This window comes from Rhinopithecus bieti, unplaced genomic scaffold (genome assembly GCF_001698545.2).
Source record: "Rhinopithecus bieti isolate Rb0 unplaced genomic scaffold, ASM169854v2 scaffold_6907, whole genome shotgun sequence".
Classification (NCBI taxonomy): domain Eukaryota; kingdom Metazoa; phylum Chordata; class Mammalia; order Primates; family Cercopithecidae; genus Rhinopithecus; species Rhinopithecus bieti.
This window is the reverse complement of record NW_016805647.1, coordinates 2,107,184-2,123,748: the sequence shown is the minus strand read 5'-3', so window position 1 is coordinate 2,123,748 and position 16,565 is coordinate 2,107,184. Positions and strand designations below refer to the sequence as shown.

The 16,565-nt window shown below is 41.1% G+C and overlaps 1 protein-coding gene across 6 annotated transcripts in view; it reads right to left on the bottom strand.

Moving 5' to 3' along the window:
* Window positions 1-2,346: 2,346 nt before the first annotated feature.
* The window catches only part of FOXJ3 (forkhead box J3), a 161,579-nt gene continuing 147,360 nt past the window's right edge, over window positions 2,347-16,565 (bottom strand). For 3 of the 6 annotated variants that reach the window (XM_017873232.1, XM_017873233.1, XM_017873234.1), the window contains 4 exons: window positions 14,805-14,906; window positions 14,243-14,434; window positions 7,569-7,676; window positions 5,148-5,648 (listed from right to left, as the gene is read on the bottom strand). In XM_017873232.1, coding sequence (XP_017728721.1) covers window positions 5,533-5,648; window positions 7,569-7,676; window positions 14,243-14,434; window positions 14,805-14,906 — 518 coding nt within the window. In that variant the 3' untranslated portion in view covers window positions 5,148-5,532. Of the gene's footprint in view, window positions 5,649-7,568; window positions 7,677-14,242; window positions 14,435-14,804; window positions 14,907-16,565 lie in introns of all 6 variants that reach the window. The other 3 variants (XM_017873230.1, XM_017873231.1, XM_017873235.1) reach the window with 3 other exon arrangements.

The window sequence follows — 16,565 nt, the reverse complement described above, 5'->3', positions numbered from 1 at the left end:
GACCCAGGACAATGCTGCACCAAACACGTGTATCTTTATCCACTGGAATCAACTCAGTAATGAGATGCTCACGCAGAAGGTACATGAAAGCAAATACCAGTTATAGACTCAGATTTGAATCTTCCATCTCACACTCAGGGGCACATGTCCATCAGAGTTGGATACTCCACCATCACATTATTTAAAATTTCTATTCCTTCTCTTTTTGGCCAAGTGTATACAACTGAATTTACATGCTTTGATTGAACACATTCATGATACAACTCCGTTGTGTCTCACCTCTCCAAAGCTGTTTCCTCTTCTGTAAAATGAGGGCAGTAAGAGTACTACATCATCAGGCTATTGTGTAGATCAAATAAGACAATATGTGTAGGAATTTTAAATCGCTGCCAGGCAAATGACTTTCTTGATTCTCTTCCCCCAAATTTTCCCTAACTAGCTGTGTGAAATGTGAGCAGACCCTTCCCTCTCTGGGTCTCAATGTTCTCCAACAACAAAATGTGGGGGTTGTGTTAGTTGATTTCTAAGGCCCCTTCGTAAGTTTTTAGGATAGTGCTGTAATTCTAGGGCATTTAATGCAGTCAAACCTTCAATGCATTTGATCTTAGTCAAAAGGCCAAGAAGCGATCAAGCCTTCAATGAATGTTAACTGATGCTTACATGGTTTTTCCAGGACTCCTTTACCCAACTGATAAGGGTCACATCTATAAACAGCAGCCCTTTGCACACTGTAGTATCTTAAAACCTTGAGAATCATGCATGCATCTTAATCACCTTCTCATTTGATCAGCAGAAGTATAATTCAGCTGCATCTGAATCAGCAGAAGTGACCCCATTTAGTGGTGCCCTTACTACAGTCCTTCAGAGGCATCGCGAATGACAAACGCTTACCTGTGATGGGAGTGAAGCACAGCTTTCCCTCCAAGGCACACACACAGACACATGGACACACACACAGAGGACAGTCACTATTCTTGGCTTTGGGAAAATTCTTTTTTAGACAGCAGAGAAGTAAAAGGAAATGAACTCTGGAGTTAGGCCTGGACTGTATTATTCCAGCTCCTCTATTAGCTGTGAGAATTTGGGCAGGTTAACTTTTCTGGGCCTTGTTTCCCTATCTGTGAAACTGCCATAGATGTTTCTGGTACCACTGTGTGGGTTAAGTTAGAAGCAGCCTGAGGCTTTGGGTAGATCTTGGGATTGATGAAAAAGGTCCCCCTTCTAGAGTGGGAGGGACTCCAGGTTAATCTCACTTCCAGCCACATGGCTGGTCTGCCCGTTGCTTGGCCTGTCCGGGCCTGTTTCCACATCAGCGAAGTGGGGACAGCATTTCTCACAGAATTGCTATGCTCAGCTCTTGACCAGCAGCCCGGCACTTCTCCCGCCTCAACCCACAACCCCCACGCTAAGGGAGCTCCCATGGCTTGCTCAAGGTGATGGTATAAATGGTAATACCTCCTCCCATCTGTCTGGGACCCTTTGAAGACTCAACTTAGCAGCCCATACCTGGAGCCCTTCCTAAACCACTGCCCCAGTCCTCAGTATGACCTCATTCCTCACCAACAGAATCTTGCCTTACCAGAGCATACCTTCAGAATAGCCTCCCTGGGCTGGCATTTGCTACCTGTCCTGGGCAAGTCTGTACCCCGTAAAGGCAGGAACTGTGGCTTCCTCATCTCTGGATTTCTCATGAGAGGGTTTGACACAGAGTATGTGCTCAGCAAATGTAAAGCCCTACTTTCACCTTTTGGAAATAGCTCTGGGAAGGCAGTGCTGGGGACAAGACAGGGGCAAGGGCAGGGGTAGGGAGAGGGCAATTCCCTCACGAAGTATGAGAGGATTGTGTAAAAAACATGATGCCTGGAATCAAATGACCTGGATTCAAACCTCCGCTCTATCACTTGCCAACTAAATAATCTAGACAAGTTTCTATATCTCTATCTGAGCTGTTCCCATGTTGGTAAAAGGAGGACCACAGTATCTACTTAGCACAGTACCTGGCACATACTGAGTACCAGTATGCTTTATGTCCCATGTGCTGTTCTAAATGTTTAAATGTACTAATTTATGTAAATCCCACTACAACTCTGGGAGGCAGATACTATCCTCATTGTACTGGCACTGCAAATAAGGAAAATGAGGCCCAGGGAAATCCAGTGACTTCCCCAAGTTCATGGAGCTAATGAGATGCTCACTAAATGGCAGCAATTACTGTTCTCAGGTAGTAATGCAAGGGACACAATCTCAGTGACCCCAAGGACTCTGGGTCCTGGCTGTGGGGTTTCTGCACCTGGACTAGCTCCATTCTCACTTCTTCAGTTACAGCAAACGACGGAGACCAATCAGTGTTGTAAATAGAGTTAACATAATATATTTATTTTAAGTGCCATTCATGCATATCAGTTCTGGCAGCAACAATCCTAATGACACTTGGAATATTTCTTTACAGCACTAAACAGTTACAAAGAATGGTTGCCGTTCATCATAGAGGCAAAATATGAAATCGTGCAATAGCAAAACTGTAGAAACATTAAAACACTGTCCAACAGCAGTACAGAGAGCAGGTTGTATCTGCACAAAAAGCCAATGCATTTTCATCACATATATACAATATAGATATGTACACATCACCCTCTGAATGAACAATATCAAAATACTCTATTCCGTTTGAAATTATCCCCGGATTGATTCCCTCCCACTTCAAAGGACATCTGAGAGACATGTATTTACAAGAACACACATGAATACATTTACATTTCAAAAACTGCCACAAATGCCAGTCGGATTATTCTCCTGGACAGAGTACCCCCATTTGTTTACATGCATTTAATGTTCTTTCCCCCTAAAGTCTTCAGTCAATTTAAGCCCAAGACAGAACTTGTTCTGCATTAGCAACTACCACGCGAAATGGCCACTAGAGGGACTCTCTGCACCTCACCAGGTAACCCTGTCTGTGGCCAGGGCCCACAGAAAACGCCTGTCCTGGGCTCCTAGACCACCTGGATCACAGGAGAGTGGGATGGGTCTGGGTGAAGGCTTTGCCTCCATGGCCATTCTTGGTAAGTTTAAATTCTCATAAAAATATTGATCACTGCAAATCAGTAAATGATTGCCAAATGGGAAATTCGCTTCACACAATTTATAAAATCATCATCAGTGGTTCTACTCAAATCACTCAGTATGATACTGCATTCCAATATCCAAATTGTTTAAAGTGCACATTGCTACCCAAGCAATTAAAACAGTTTCAAAACAGCTATTTTGGTGTCTAGAAAACAGTGACTTAAGCAAACCATTGAAAATCACCCCCTCTTTTTTCATTTACTCTGCAGGCTGCCATCTCATCTTGCCTCTGATCCTTCTAAGAGGGGCAAGTTGGCTGCCTTTCCAGAATCCTCTGATTTTCGTTGATCCAAGGGGCTGGAACTGAGCTTCCTTTTTCATGCCAAGTAGGGTCCAAACAACAGAGAAACATAAAGCTCTTCCTTTCTCCCCAACCTCACCAGCCCTTACCATGGCTGGCTTCCCAGTGATTCATTCAAGGCAACACTTCATTAAAACACACACACACACACGCACACGCACGTGCACAGGCACACTCTCTCATACACAGCACACATACACAGAAACAAAAGATGTTTGTTTAGTTCAAGTAGAGATTACTCAACCATAGAATCACCAAGGCTAATTAAAGTGATTTAGCATGGCTGCTAAGACCAGAGATGCTAAAAAGCAACCAGTGAGCAGTTACTACTCTTTGACTTGATGGAATATTTTTCCCCATTAGAACTGACACTTTTTTTTGGTCTAAAGAATCAATTCAAAATCTATTCATCCAAAAAAAAAAAACCCCATTTCTTCTAGTTTTATCATAAAACTAAGATAATCAGTCCATGCAAACTGTGATATGACATGAAACAAAACAAAACAAACCACCACCACTAAAAAAACCATTAAGAGGTGGGCTGCATTTCAAAGAAAGGGACCAAATGTCATGCATACACAGACACACAGGACAACAGAAACAGCAGGCTACATAATATCTACATTAAACACTGAAGCAAATAAAATTGTAAGTGGCTCTATCCTCCTTTCAAGACAACCTAGAAGATGAGTGGGGAAACTTGCTTTAGAAACACTGCCCTGCTATTGTTGCCCAAATGGAATCTGATTCAAATTCCAGAAAAATCCGATTTAACTAATAAGTCTGAATTAGCAAGAATGCCAAGACAGAGAAATCTATTCACATGGTAAAAGGAGTGATGATAGAGAATGACACAATGTCTCTCTGAGTGTCTTGTCTGTAAATTCTTATCAAGAAAAGTAATTCTGGGCTGGGCGCAGTGGCTCACACCTGTAATCCCAGCACTCTGGGATGCTGAGGCAGACAGACTGCCTGAGCTCGGGAGTTTGCGACCAGCCCGGGCAACATGGTGAAACCCCGTTTCTACTAAAATACAAAAAATTAGCTAGGCATGGCGGTATGCACCTGTACTCCCAGCTACTCGGGAGGCTGAGGCAGGAGAATTGCTTGAACCCAGGAGGCGGAGGATGCAGTGAGCCGAGATCGCGCCACTGCACTCTAGCCTGCGCAACAGGGTGAGACTCCACCTCAAAAAAAAAAAAAGTAATTCTGTGCTTTCAGACACATTTTTCCTTAATGAACCCAACAGGAGGTGAGCATTCACAGAAGGTAGCAATAAATATTAAAATAACACTTCTGAATAATAAATACATAGATGAATGTGGAAGCACTGATGTGTTTAAAGAGCAAGCAATGCCCAACTTCTTACCAAACAAATTTTAGAGCTGTTATAACACAGATTTAGAAAAGCAGACATAAATACTCTATGATCCCCCAAGCATCAAAACCAATTTGGTCAGTTCTTCATGCTGCTCAGGAGCAACATGCCCCTATGGATTGTTGGAGAGTCTCAAATCCTGGGTTCCTTGACTTAGTAGGTAGAACTCATTACCCACATTTCTAAAAAAGATTAAATAAGGGGAACTGGCTTTGGAAAAAATCTATTTCCTTTCAGTTTCCTACATCAGTTAAAAGCATCCTGCAGAAAATAGCCTAACAAGGAATAAAAACTGACAATAACTTTCCTTTCAAGACACAATAATCCAATTAGAAAAAACTGAAGCCTTTCAGTAATTTTTGTACATATATTTACACATATGTATCTTTATATAAACTGCTTGCAGCAAAATAGGCTCCGTCTGAAAAATCAGTCTGGCACTTGTGGTTAACATCAAACTGACACAAATACACAAAAAGCCGTCCAAATCACACAACAGTTAGGAGCTACATAGGGCAGCTGGCAGGGAGACAAACATGTAGTACTTGTTCGGGTCAGATAAAAGCAGTAAGTTATCCAGCTAAAATCCTTCTGATTGTCTTCAAAAGTAATTTTGATAACATTGGTAAAGTGATTAGCAAGTTTGTTTTCTCAACTGGATTCTCTTAAACCTTTCCCTTCACTGCACAGAAAGGTAACGTTAGGGTCTGGTGTCTTGCAGAAACAAGCCCTACACAATTGAATCCCAATCAAAGTCATCCTGGATGTCATCTGGAGGCAGGGAGCGCCGCATCTGGAAGGCTTGGGAAGGCATCATGTGCTGCTGGTTCATGGCTCTGTGATGGCCTGGAAGGAAAGAGGCAATATTAGCAGCGACTTGGGTAGAGAAGAAAGTAAGAAATAAACTAACCCCTACTGTGTACTTCCTATATGCCAGGTACACATTATCTCACTAATACAACCATAAGCCTTCAAAAAGTGGCTCTTATGATCCTCATTTTATAGGTAAGAGGATAGTATTGGTTTAAGAGGATGAGTAAATTACCCAAAGTCACACAACCAGTAGGGGGCAAAGATAGGATCTGAGGTCAGTTCACTTGACCCACACTCCTTCCGTTATACCAGGTTGCAGTAAGGAAGACACAAGAAAAGTGCCAATGTAGCCACTGCTCTTAGTCTGTTTTGCTCCAATACGTTGTTTCAGTAACGTGAATTGGCTCCCATGAGAATGGTAAACAGGATAATGATGGCAGTGCACCAATGATGTCATACTGAATTTTCCCCAGCAAGCTAATTTCTGTGCCACCAAGTAACATCAAGTGAACACAGAGAACATCAACAAGGGAACACAGGAAGCCAGGAGGAACCACAGTTGAGTACAGAATGCCCACCTTCCCATGCTCTTCTTGCACCGGTTTGGCCATGTGCTGTTACTGTATCCTGACAGACCCCCTTCTAAACCAGCTGCTTTTTAAAAGTAAAGGTTGATATTTACTTGTAGAATTCTTTCTTTTATTACAAATTATACATATCCTTTTAACTGTTGTGGAAGTTTAACTGGATTATTTTTCTAGTACTCTGATTACAAAATTTCAGGTAGTCTGCTACTCATTTTTCTCATATGCCCTGAAATATTTTCTTGTACAATTATTTAATGCTAAGGTTTTCAGTATATCTCAATATAGGCGAAATGCCTTCATTGAAAAAAGTTCCTTAATGTGGGTCAGGCACTAATTTACACAATTCTCATTTAATCCTAACAACTCGAGGACCTAGGTAGTGTTATTAGCCCCTTGTACAAACAGGGAAGCTGAGGTAGGAGGGTTAGGTAGCTTGCCTAACATCACACAGCCATTAAGTGGCAAAGCATGAAGATTTAAACACAAGCACTCTGGCTCCAGAGTCTTATCCACCTTACGGTGCTACTTACAATTTACTAGTAAGCACTCACAACAGTAACATTCCTTCCCCCTTCAGCAAAGGACATATCACTTGGTCCCAACTCCTTCCTCACTGCTGTCTACCACACAGTTCTTCAATATTTTAATTCTACCCTCAACCCCATTACCTTTATGTCTTTTCCTCAAAGAGCCTAAGTAAAGGATTGTGTGGTATGTTGAGAAAAACAATGGACTCTGAATCCAGACACTGGGGCTTGAGTCTTGGTTTGGCCACTCACTAAATTGGGTGGCCTGGGCAAGGCATTTCTCCTTCGGAGCCTCCATTATCCTAAGGGATCCTTAAGACACTTTCCAGCTCTAACAATGTGCCGTATTCCCCTGGCTAAATGAAACGTATGCTGCATTCAAGAACCCAGCGGGAAAAGTTTATGAACCAGTTAACTCCTAAAATTTACCTTCTGTACGAGGTACTTCCCTGGAAACTACAGCTGTGGGAACTCCATTAGAATGAATGAAGCAGAATCTACAGGAGCTAATAAAGTAGGTTCCTAAAACCTGCTAAAGTCCTGTCAAGCACCCTCAACTGTGACCCCAGGACTTCTTAGAGAGGCAAGACAAGAAATAACTAGAGTAAGTAGAATCATTGCATCTTGGGCTAAAAAGGACTTCAGGTCCTACAGTCTAAACACCAACTGATGCTTGAATCCCTTCGTTAGCACTAGTGCCAAGTGGCTGTCCAGACATTGTCCCCTAGCCCCTCTTAAGGGGGTTCTCTCCTTGAAGCCACCTCATTCACCACTGGGAAAGCTAACGCTTCTCAATATTAAACTCTGGGTAATAAATCACACCCCCCCACACACATTACCTGCCATCGTTGTTCCTGGAGTGCTGAGTGCCTGTGGGATATGAGGATAACCAGGGGGTGGCATCACTGACGGAGGGAGATTTTGCCTAGAATCTATGTACAAATTTCCTAATCAGATTAAAAGCAGAAAGAGAGAAAATATGTTACCACAAATAAAACAAATGGAGTATTAAAATCTTAACAGAATTGTTACTCTGAAAGTAAACTAAGCAGGTAAAGTGAGGAAAAAAGAGGAAGAAAATATTACTCCTTTTAGATGATATAACTGTGGTCTTGGCCTTTTGAACAGGGTGCCAGGCTGGGTGTGAACACACTGGAACTAATGCTGGCACTGCCACTAACTGTAGGCTGGTAGGCAAGTTATGTCTATTATTGTTGCTGTCACATACCTCATTACAATTCAAAAGTATTTTTGTATCCATTACTTCATCTGACCCTCCCACTAAGCCCCAAAGGAGGGCAAGACAGGGACTGTTATACCCATTTTACAGATGAGGCAACTGAAACTCAGAAAGGCTAACTTGACTTGCCCAAAGACACGTTAGTTTGACAGTGCTAGGACTAGAATCCAGATCTCCTAACTCATGGACTCTTTTCTTTTGAGACAGGGTCTCACTCTGTCACCCAGGCTGGAGTGCAGTGGCGTAATCTCAGCTCACTGCAACTTCTGCCTCCCGGGTTCGAGCGATTCTCCTGCCTCAGCCTCCCAAGTAGCTGGGATTACAGGTGTGCACTACCATGCCTGGCTAATTTTTATTTTAGTAGAGATGGGGTTTCACCATGTTGGCCAGGCTGATCTTGAACTCCTGACCTCAAGTGATCCACCTGTCTCGGCCTCCCAAAGTGCTGGGATTACAGGCATGAGCCACAGCACCCAGCCACTCATGGACTCTTCCTACATCACCACCTATTCGCTATTTCCCTGATGTTCTCACCCTTGAAGCAGGCCTAACCATGTGTGCCCTTGTGCCTGGGAAGCACAAAGTAACAGTAAAGATCTGCACATGGTAAAAGAGCTACATCAAGCAATGATGATTAAAAATGTATTATTCTGAGCAAGGCATGGTGGCTCAGGCTTGTAATCCCAGCACTTTGGGAGGCAGAGGTGGGCAGATCACCTGAGGTCAGGAGTTCGACATCAGACTGGCCAACATGGCAAAACCCTGTCTCTACTAAAAATACAAAGAATTAGCTGGGCGTGGTGGCATGCGCCTGTAGTCCCAGCTACTCGGGAGGCTGAGGGAGGAGAGTAGCTTGAACCTGGGAGATGGAGGTTACAGTGAGCCGAGATAGTGCTACTACACTCCAGCCTGGATAACAGAGTGAGTCTCTGTCAAAAGAGAGGGGAGTGGGGAGGGGAGTATTATTCTGGAGTGTGAGGATGGGGACCATCGATCTCATTCAAATTTTATTTCAGAAAGTTCTTAATATATTTTCATTAACAGGAGACATCAAGTGTTAACACCTCCAAAATGTCAACTACGTTACATCATAATACAAAAGAGAGAGAGAACAAACATGACCCCTCTCCCAATAACTGATGAGGAATGATTATAAAAGTGGTTCACATTGTAAGAAACATCTGGAATTCTGGAAAGGCTACTTCCCTAAGGTTATTTAGTATTTCATGTAAATTACACTTGAATTCTAGTAATGTTGTAATGAAACTAAAAAACAATAATCATTTTCCCAGAGGAAACTAAAAAGAGTGGAAAAAATCTTCCACTTCTATTAAGGTAAGGCATTCTGTATTTGGGTGCTCACAAGTCTTTACCCTCCAGTGGAAAGCCAGACTATCCAGGCTTGAGATGGCCTCAGAGATAATCTAATCTGACCTTACCTCTGTCCATGTAGATAGGGAAACAGGAACAGAGGAAATGAGAGAGAACCAGGACCAGAATCCAACACTTCTGACCCCCGTCCCTGCCTCCCATGATAACATGCCTTTCATCAGTGAAGTTTATAGTCAGAACTGAGCTCTTTGATTGACTGACCATACTGATGATTTAGAAAGAAAAAAGAGGAGAAACATTATACTAAACTACAGCTCTAATACTGGTGCAAGTGACGCGGGATGGAATCCTGTCTCCAAATGCTGATTGGTCTTCACATGCACGGCTAGTGTACTTTCTAAAGACTGCACCAAGCTGGACGGGCCACACCACTCAGAGTAATATGGTCACTCATACAGCTACAACTTCCCTGTCCCTGTCCTTCAAAACCTTAGCTCTCATTCTACACATCTTTCGAGTTCATGTCATAATGAAAATGTAAAACTGATTTTTATTGGGAATTAATCTTTTATCACTTCTCTTTTATGGTTTCATAATTCCTAAAGGCAGAGGGGAGTAAGAATTACAGGATTGTGACAATAAACAAACATCTACATAAAACAGTCTTAACTTTCTGAAATTCCATCATATTCGTAACACTTTTATTTTCATACAGAAATTCCCATTAATTCTCATTTCTTCCCATATTCTCACAATATAGAGTCTGAATGAGTGTACGCCTGAATTTTCTACGTAATAAATTAACTTCCAATGCAGTTTCCAAAGATTTCAGGCACTGCTCGAGGCACTATGGATACAACAATGAAAAAACACAACTCTGCTTTTCGGGAGTGTATTCTTGGGCATGTTGGGTAGGGCCAAACAAAGTAAATTAAATAGTATGTAACATGCTACGGAAAAAAAGCAGAGAGAGAGAACAAGGAGTGCTGAGTAGTGGTGCCATTTAAATAGGATGACCAAGGAAGGCATCCCCTGAGCAGGTGTTTTTTTGAAGAAAAAAAGAGAACAAGATGAGAAAATGAGTCATGTGTCTATCTTAGGGAAGACCACTCTGAACAAGAGGGAAGAGCAAGTACAAAGGCCCTGGTTAGGTAGAGTGTGCTACCTAGTGTGTTCAAAGAACACCAGGGAGACCTGTAGTGTTGGAGCACAGGGTGGAGGGGAGAAGGCAGGAGACAAGATCAGAAATAATGGGTGATCAGATTGTATAGGCCATATAGGCCATAGTAACAACATTGGTCTTTACTGAGAAAGATGGAGGGTTCTGAGCAGAAAACAGACATGACATGATCTGATCTGTCTTGCAAAATCCCACTTAACTTACAAAGTCCAGCTTAAATGTGTTGTCTTCTAGGAAAATTTTCATCTTTCCAAGAGAAGTATGTACCCCTTTCTCTGAATTCTTACTGCACTTATCCCCTATGGAGAAGTGTGGCCCTCAACATACTGTATTTCTTTTTTCTTTTTTTTCTTTTTTTTTTTTTGAGAAGGAGTCTCGTTCTGCCGCCTGGGCTGGAATGTGGTGGCACAATCTTGGCTCACTGCAAGTTCCGCCTCTTGGATTCACGCCATTCTCCTGCCTCGGCCTCCCAAGTAGCTGGGACTACAGGCACCCACCACCATGCCCGGCTAATTTTTTAAATATTTTTTTAGAAGAGACGGGGTTTCACCATGTTAGCCAGGATGGTCTCTATCTCCTGACCTCATGATCCACCTGCTTCGGCCTCCCTAAGAGGCCCCCCTAACATATTGTATTTCTTGATGGACCTGTCTCAACCATTAGGTTGTGAACTCTTTGAGACAAAAGCTACTACAGGGGTCATGTCTTTATTCTCAGTGCCCAATACCCAGCTAGACACAGAAAAGGTGTCTAGTAGGTACTCAATGACTGCATCCCTACCTATATTTAATGATCTTTAAGCAAAACATCAAATTACAATAGTACAGCCAGAAGATATAAACAAATTATAACCACAGGTAAAAAGATTTAGGAAAAGATGTCATAGACTGTGTTCTGTAACATCCTTCTCCCCTTCTCCCTTCCACACTAGCACACTACACCACCAATTTCTGGAGTCTATAGGAAGCTCAAGGAGGTGTTCACCAAAAGAGGGTCCCTGAAAACAGGAATAACAGGAAAGGTTTAAGGAAATGGAGAGACTATATTCTGGGACTCAAGACCTACACCTAAATGAATTTTACAACTTTGGGCAAGTCACTTTCTCCCCCTGGATCAAAATGTCCTTATCTGTTAAATAAAGGGATAAAATCAACAGCTCTCTGAAAGTCTCCTCTTGACTATAATTCTAAGAAATTACGACGAATTATCGGGGTGTAGAGATGAGGGAAGTGAAAGATCTGAATGGATGTGATATACAGGGATGTAAGGAAGAGAAAAAAGGAATGACAGAAAGACACTTAAAACAAGAGGAAGCAGGCTGGACATGTAAAAAAAAAATCTCAATATTTGTGAACAGATATCAGCAGGCATGAAGTGATGAATACTTGGAGCACCATAACTGATGAGAGAACAACTTGTCAGAGGCCAACACAGCTTGCCAGGCATGAGTCAGAAGGAAGATACAAAAGGGGAGTGAGAGTAGAAAGAACTGAATAAACACTGAAGAAAAACTATAGTTTTTCTACCTTTGACAGGCTGTGACTAGGGTAGCACTGAGAATCACAAAGGTGTCACTGGGACCCTAGAGAGGAGGAGGGCCCTGACAAAAGAGACGACACAAAAAATTAACAGAATCACAGAACACCAGAACAAATAACCAAGGTCAAGGCTCAAGAAGAGATGACTACAGAAGTCTAGGAACAAAGGGCTTTAGGAAAATAACTCAGGATCTCAGTCTAGAGAGAATCCAGGAGTGCCTGGGTACTCTCTGACAGAGGACAGCAGCAGATAAACAGTGTTTTTTCCATGACAAAACTACCAAGTTCCAAGACCAAAGGTACATATAGACCTTTCTTACAGACTTAGGGCACAAAACTGAAATTCAACAACGTGGGAGCTACTGGCTAACATGTACACTGGCTTTTCAGATTGCCGCCTTCTTCTTCTTCTTCTTTGGAGATGAAGTCTCCCTCTGTTGCTCAGGCTGGAGTGCAGTGGCATGATCTCGGCTCACCACAACCTCCGCCTCCCAGGTGGCTGGGATTACAGGCACGTGCCACCACGCCCGGTTAATTTTTGTATTTTTAGTAGAGACCATGTTGGCCAGGCTGGTCTCAAACTCTTGACTTCAGGTGATCAGCCTGCCTCAGCCTCCCAAAGGGCTAGGGTTGCAGGCATGAGCCACCACGCCTGGCTGAGACTGCCTTCTTCTAAGACTGACCCACAACTTCTTCTACTTGTCCTGCCTGAGGCAACAATCTATGAGCAACACAGGTACTTACCTCCAAACACACAAGACTAGTGATATATACGTAAGCTATTTAATTTCACTTAGTACTTTTTGAGGCTGACTGAAATGGTGAGAGGTGGAGTTAGCAAAGAAGTGAACATCATGACAGCACTTAGAAGCAACAATTTTGGATGAATACAGAAAGAAAAGAGGAAAGGAGAAAAAAGGGACAAAAAACAGAGGGAGGTGGTACACCTGGTCTAAGAACTTAAAGCAAGCTGAAAAACTGAAAGTGATATATCCTGAAAGGGACAAAGTATGGGCTTAGAACCCACGAGAGAAACAAAGAAGACATGCTGTCCATCTGCAAGAAAATATTTTAAAAATGAAATGGAAGAAGGGCACGTAAGTGAGGATACCTGAATTATAGAGATCTTGATGCTTAAAAATGAATATATATCAGAAAGATACCAAAAGAACTAATAAAAGGAGAGAGAGACAAAGAAGCTAAAAGTTATCAAAACTAAATTCTCTCTGGCACAGAGAGAAATCAGTCAGGGAACTGAATGAGGCCCTTGTGTGGATATAATTCACTAAATGAATAGGTCACCAGAATCAAAGAGTGACTGAAAGTTTCAGGCAGGGTAAGCTATTCAAGATGGAAGAAGAAAAGATAATAGATTTCCACTACATCAAAGGATATAGAAATAAAGATTTCATGAAAAGAAAGACATAGACTGATAAGCTTGAGTTGAATAAACTCAAACCATGGGTGGACGAAAGATGTGAAATAAGATAGAATAATGGTTAAAGGAAGCCACTCAGGATAGAGAAGAGAGAGCTTGTTGGCATAAAATGTAAAATCAATATAACATACAGAAAAGAAATAAACTTGATGATAAGAGAAGGTAAGGAATTAAAATGAAGAAAGAAGTAACTTGGATATGAAATTCCTATAGAAAAATGTGGGCAGTGCAATCAAGAGTAGAAGACATGGCTGCAAGGGTAAAGAATAAAAGAAGAAAGCGAGATTTAAAAAATACATAGGAAAGATTTTGGGTCTAAAGTAAAACATCAGTGAGACTATTTTCCATTATGTCCACTCTTCAAACACTTTGAATTGTTGAATTTTAACATTCTTAGGAGATACACAAGACACGCTGATTTCCATTGCAGATCTGTACAGATTTAAATTAATATAATTTCATAATTACGTCATATAAAAACATAAGTTATCTCCAAGATATTTAATTCTTGTTTGATAACTTAGTAAAAGGTTAATGACAACAGTTAACTGTAAATAATAAAGCAATCATATAAATCACAACAGAAGAACATACAGTCTCTTTACCTCAATTTTTCTAAGATATACCCTACATATAAATTATTTGCTTTCATTCATTTCTTATAAATAAAAATTTGTAAACAGATCACTGTCACCATTAGCAGCAAACCAAGTTGGTTAAGACAGTTACTACATTTCGTATGAATGAGAAAATGAGAAAAATCAAGAAGATAACTAATCCCATACCTGTTCCAATGTGTTGGGAAGGTTTTGTTGGATGCATGGCACCATGACAAACATTTTGCTGAACATTACTCTGTGAATGAATAAGGCCAGTTTGTGTAAAGAACTGATTAAGAGAAGAACAGAGATCGGCAAACTGAACTTGATCTAAAGACCAATTCTTGAGATCTGCCTGTCTCATACTCTCCATCAGACCTATGAGGAAAGCATTAAAAATACGTTAGCACAGTTATGCAATAAACATTGCAAGGAAAATAGCAAGATACAATTTTTTTCAGCCCTCAAAATTTCCACTCACTCCATTTTATGGCAGTGATTTGCCCACGCAATGAAGAATGATCTTTTTAAGTTATTCAAAGCCCAATTATTTTAAATGTGGCCACATTTCTTTCAGAACTTGTCTGTGACCCTCTGCTATACCAACTGGCCAAAATCATTATGAATTTTACCAACTGCAAAAGAAATGCTACATAAGATGTTTATTTCTACTACAAAGAAAGTTATAATCTAGCAGAGAAACAGATCATGTGTATTTGGTTATATGTCAAAAAGAACCAACACTCACCTTGAAACTGTGAAAGGTCTACATCTGACCAATTAACACTGCTGGCAATTCGACAGCTTTCTTTTAGCATATCAAGTGTCGCATACCAATCATTTGAAACACCTATAAAAGTAATATTGACAACAGTCTAATTCCTGGATGGTGAAAGGGTGTAAGGGAAAACGATGAGCTGGCCCTATTCCTGAAATTGGCTGATTCTTGTCCAGTCTTACAAGGGGATTTGTACTCATTATATCATGTGTTGGGCAATCTGCTCTGTGAGACAGGCAGAAAGGTATTATTTCTCTCCATTTTACAAATAAAAGAAACTGAAGCAGAGAGGTGACATAACTTAGCAAGGTTATCATGATGAATCTAAGACTCGAACCCAGGTCTTCTAACCTCCAGTCTGGCAGCTTCCAAACTGCCACATCATCTAGTAATATCAAACCTGAGACTGCTCTTTACATTACAGTACCAATAAATGAACAGGTGGGAAATGTCATGCAAATCTGTATTTTCCCCTATATAAAGTTCATTTTCCTGTCTTGCTATGACCTTAAAAGAACTTAGAGAGGCAGGTTCTCATTTAGAGGCAATACACAGTACAATTTAATGCAATGACTTAAGGCAGGTGGATCAGATCATACAGTAAGAGTAAATGCTTCTTCCAAGGCAATCTCAGGAGAAAAAAATTTAACACAGTCCCCCTGCCAAGTTAGCGAAGGAAGAGGAGTGAGATCTCTGTAAGAAATGCTGATGAATCCACGTCAGGGCATTTCTAGTTAGAAATGGTATCCTCTGGTATGACATCAGAAGAGTTTAAGACTCCATAATCTGTATGTCAGCAAACCAGTCATTAGTCAGAGGCCATGCAGCAAGAGTTACCCTCAATGAGACAGCAGTGCTGAATAGAGGAAGAAAATTCTCCATTCAGTGACTGCTGTCAAGCCACTCTGTTTCTAGGATCATCCCTGGATGGATGAAGATAAAGACCAATAAGAAGGGTTGGTTGGTTTGCTTTTGCCACATCAAGGCATCTCTTGGCTATATCAACTACTGGCTACTTGATTACAAAATTCTGTCAATTATGGATTTTTAAAATAAACAATCAACTAGAGACAACATGACCCTGCCATGAAGCAAGTCATAATTTAGGAAGAAATTTGTTACGGGGTGGGAGGGGATTAAACTAATACCCAAATGAGCCACGAACATGCAAGTCTACCAGACTCAGATCCTTTAGTTCAAGAAGAACTTCGTGGATAAGGAAACCAAAGTTCAAAGGAATTATACGATTTAAGTCACTTAGTAATACAACAGCCAAAGCAGTACTAGAATCCCGATCTCCTGAGGTAAACGCAACTCAGGTAGTCAAAAGGTCAGGGTAGGAAAAAGGTTAACTGAAATGAAATTATGACCAGGAACCAGGACACTTGCCATGACTAATTTGTTGTTGTGGGTAAGAGGAAGAGGAGGCTCCTTTAATAAATACTGACTTGGCAAATGAAAATAAAGCAAACTCTGCAGAGAGTGGATAAGCAAACCCTACCCACTTAGTAAATGTCTGCTAATTTTAGTTCTTTTAGAATAATTGGTGTTATAAGCTTTGAAGTCAGACATGTCAGAATACAAACCCCAGCTCTACCACTTACCACAGTATGATCTTAAGCAAATTACTTAAAATTCTTTTAGTTGCATTTTCCTATATATAAAATGTGGTCATCTATACTTGATTTGGGAGGATAATGTAAGATAATGTATCTAAATTACAATTAAAAT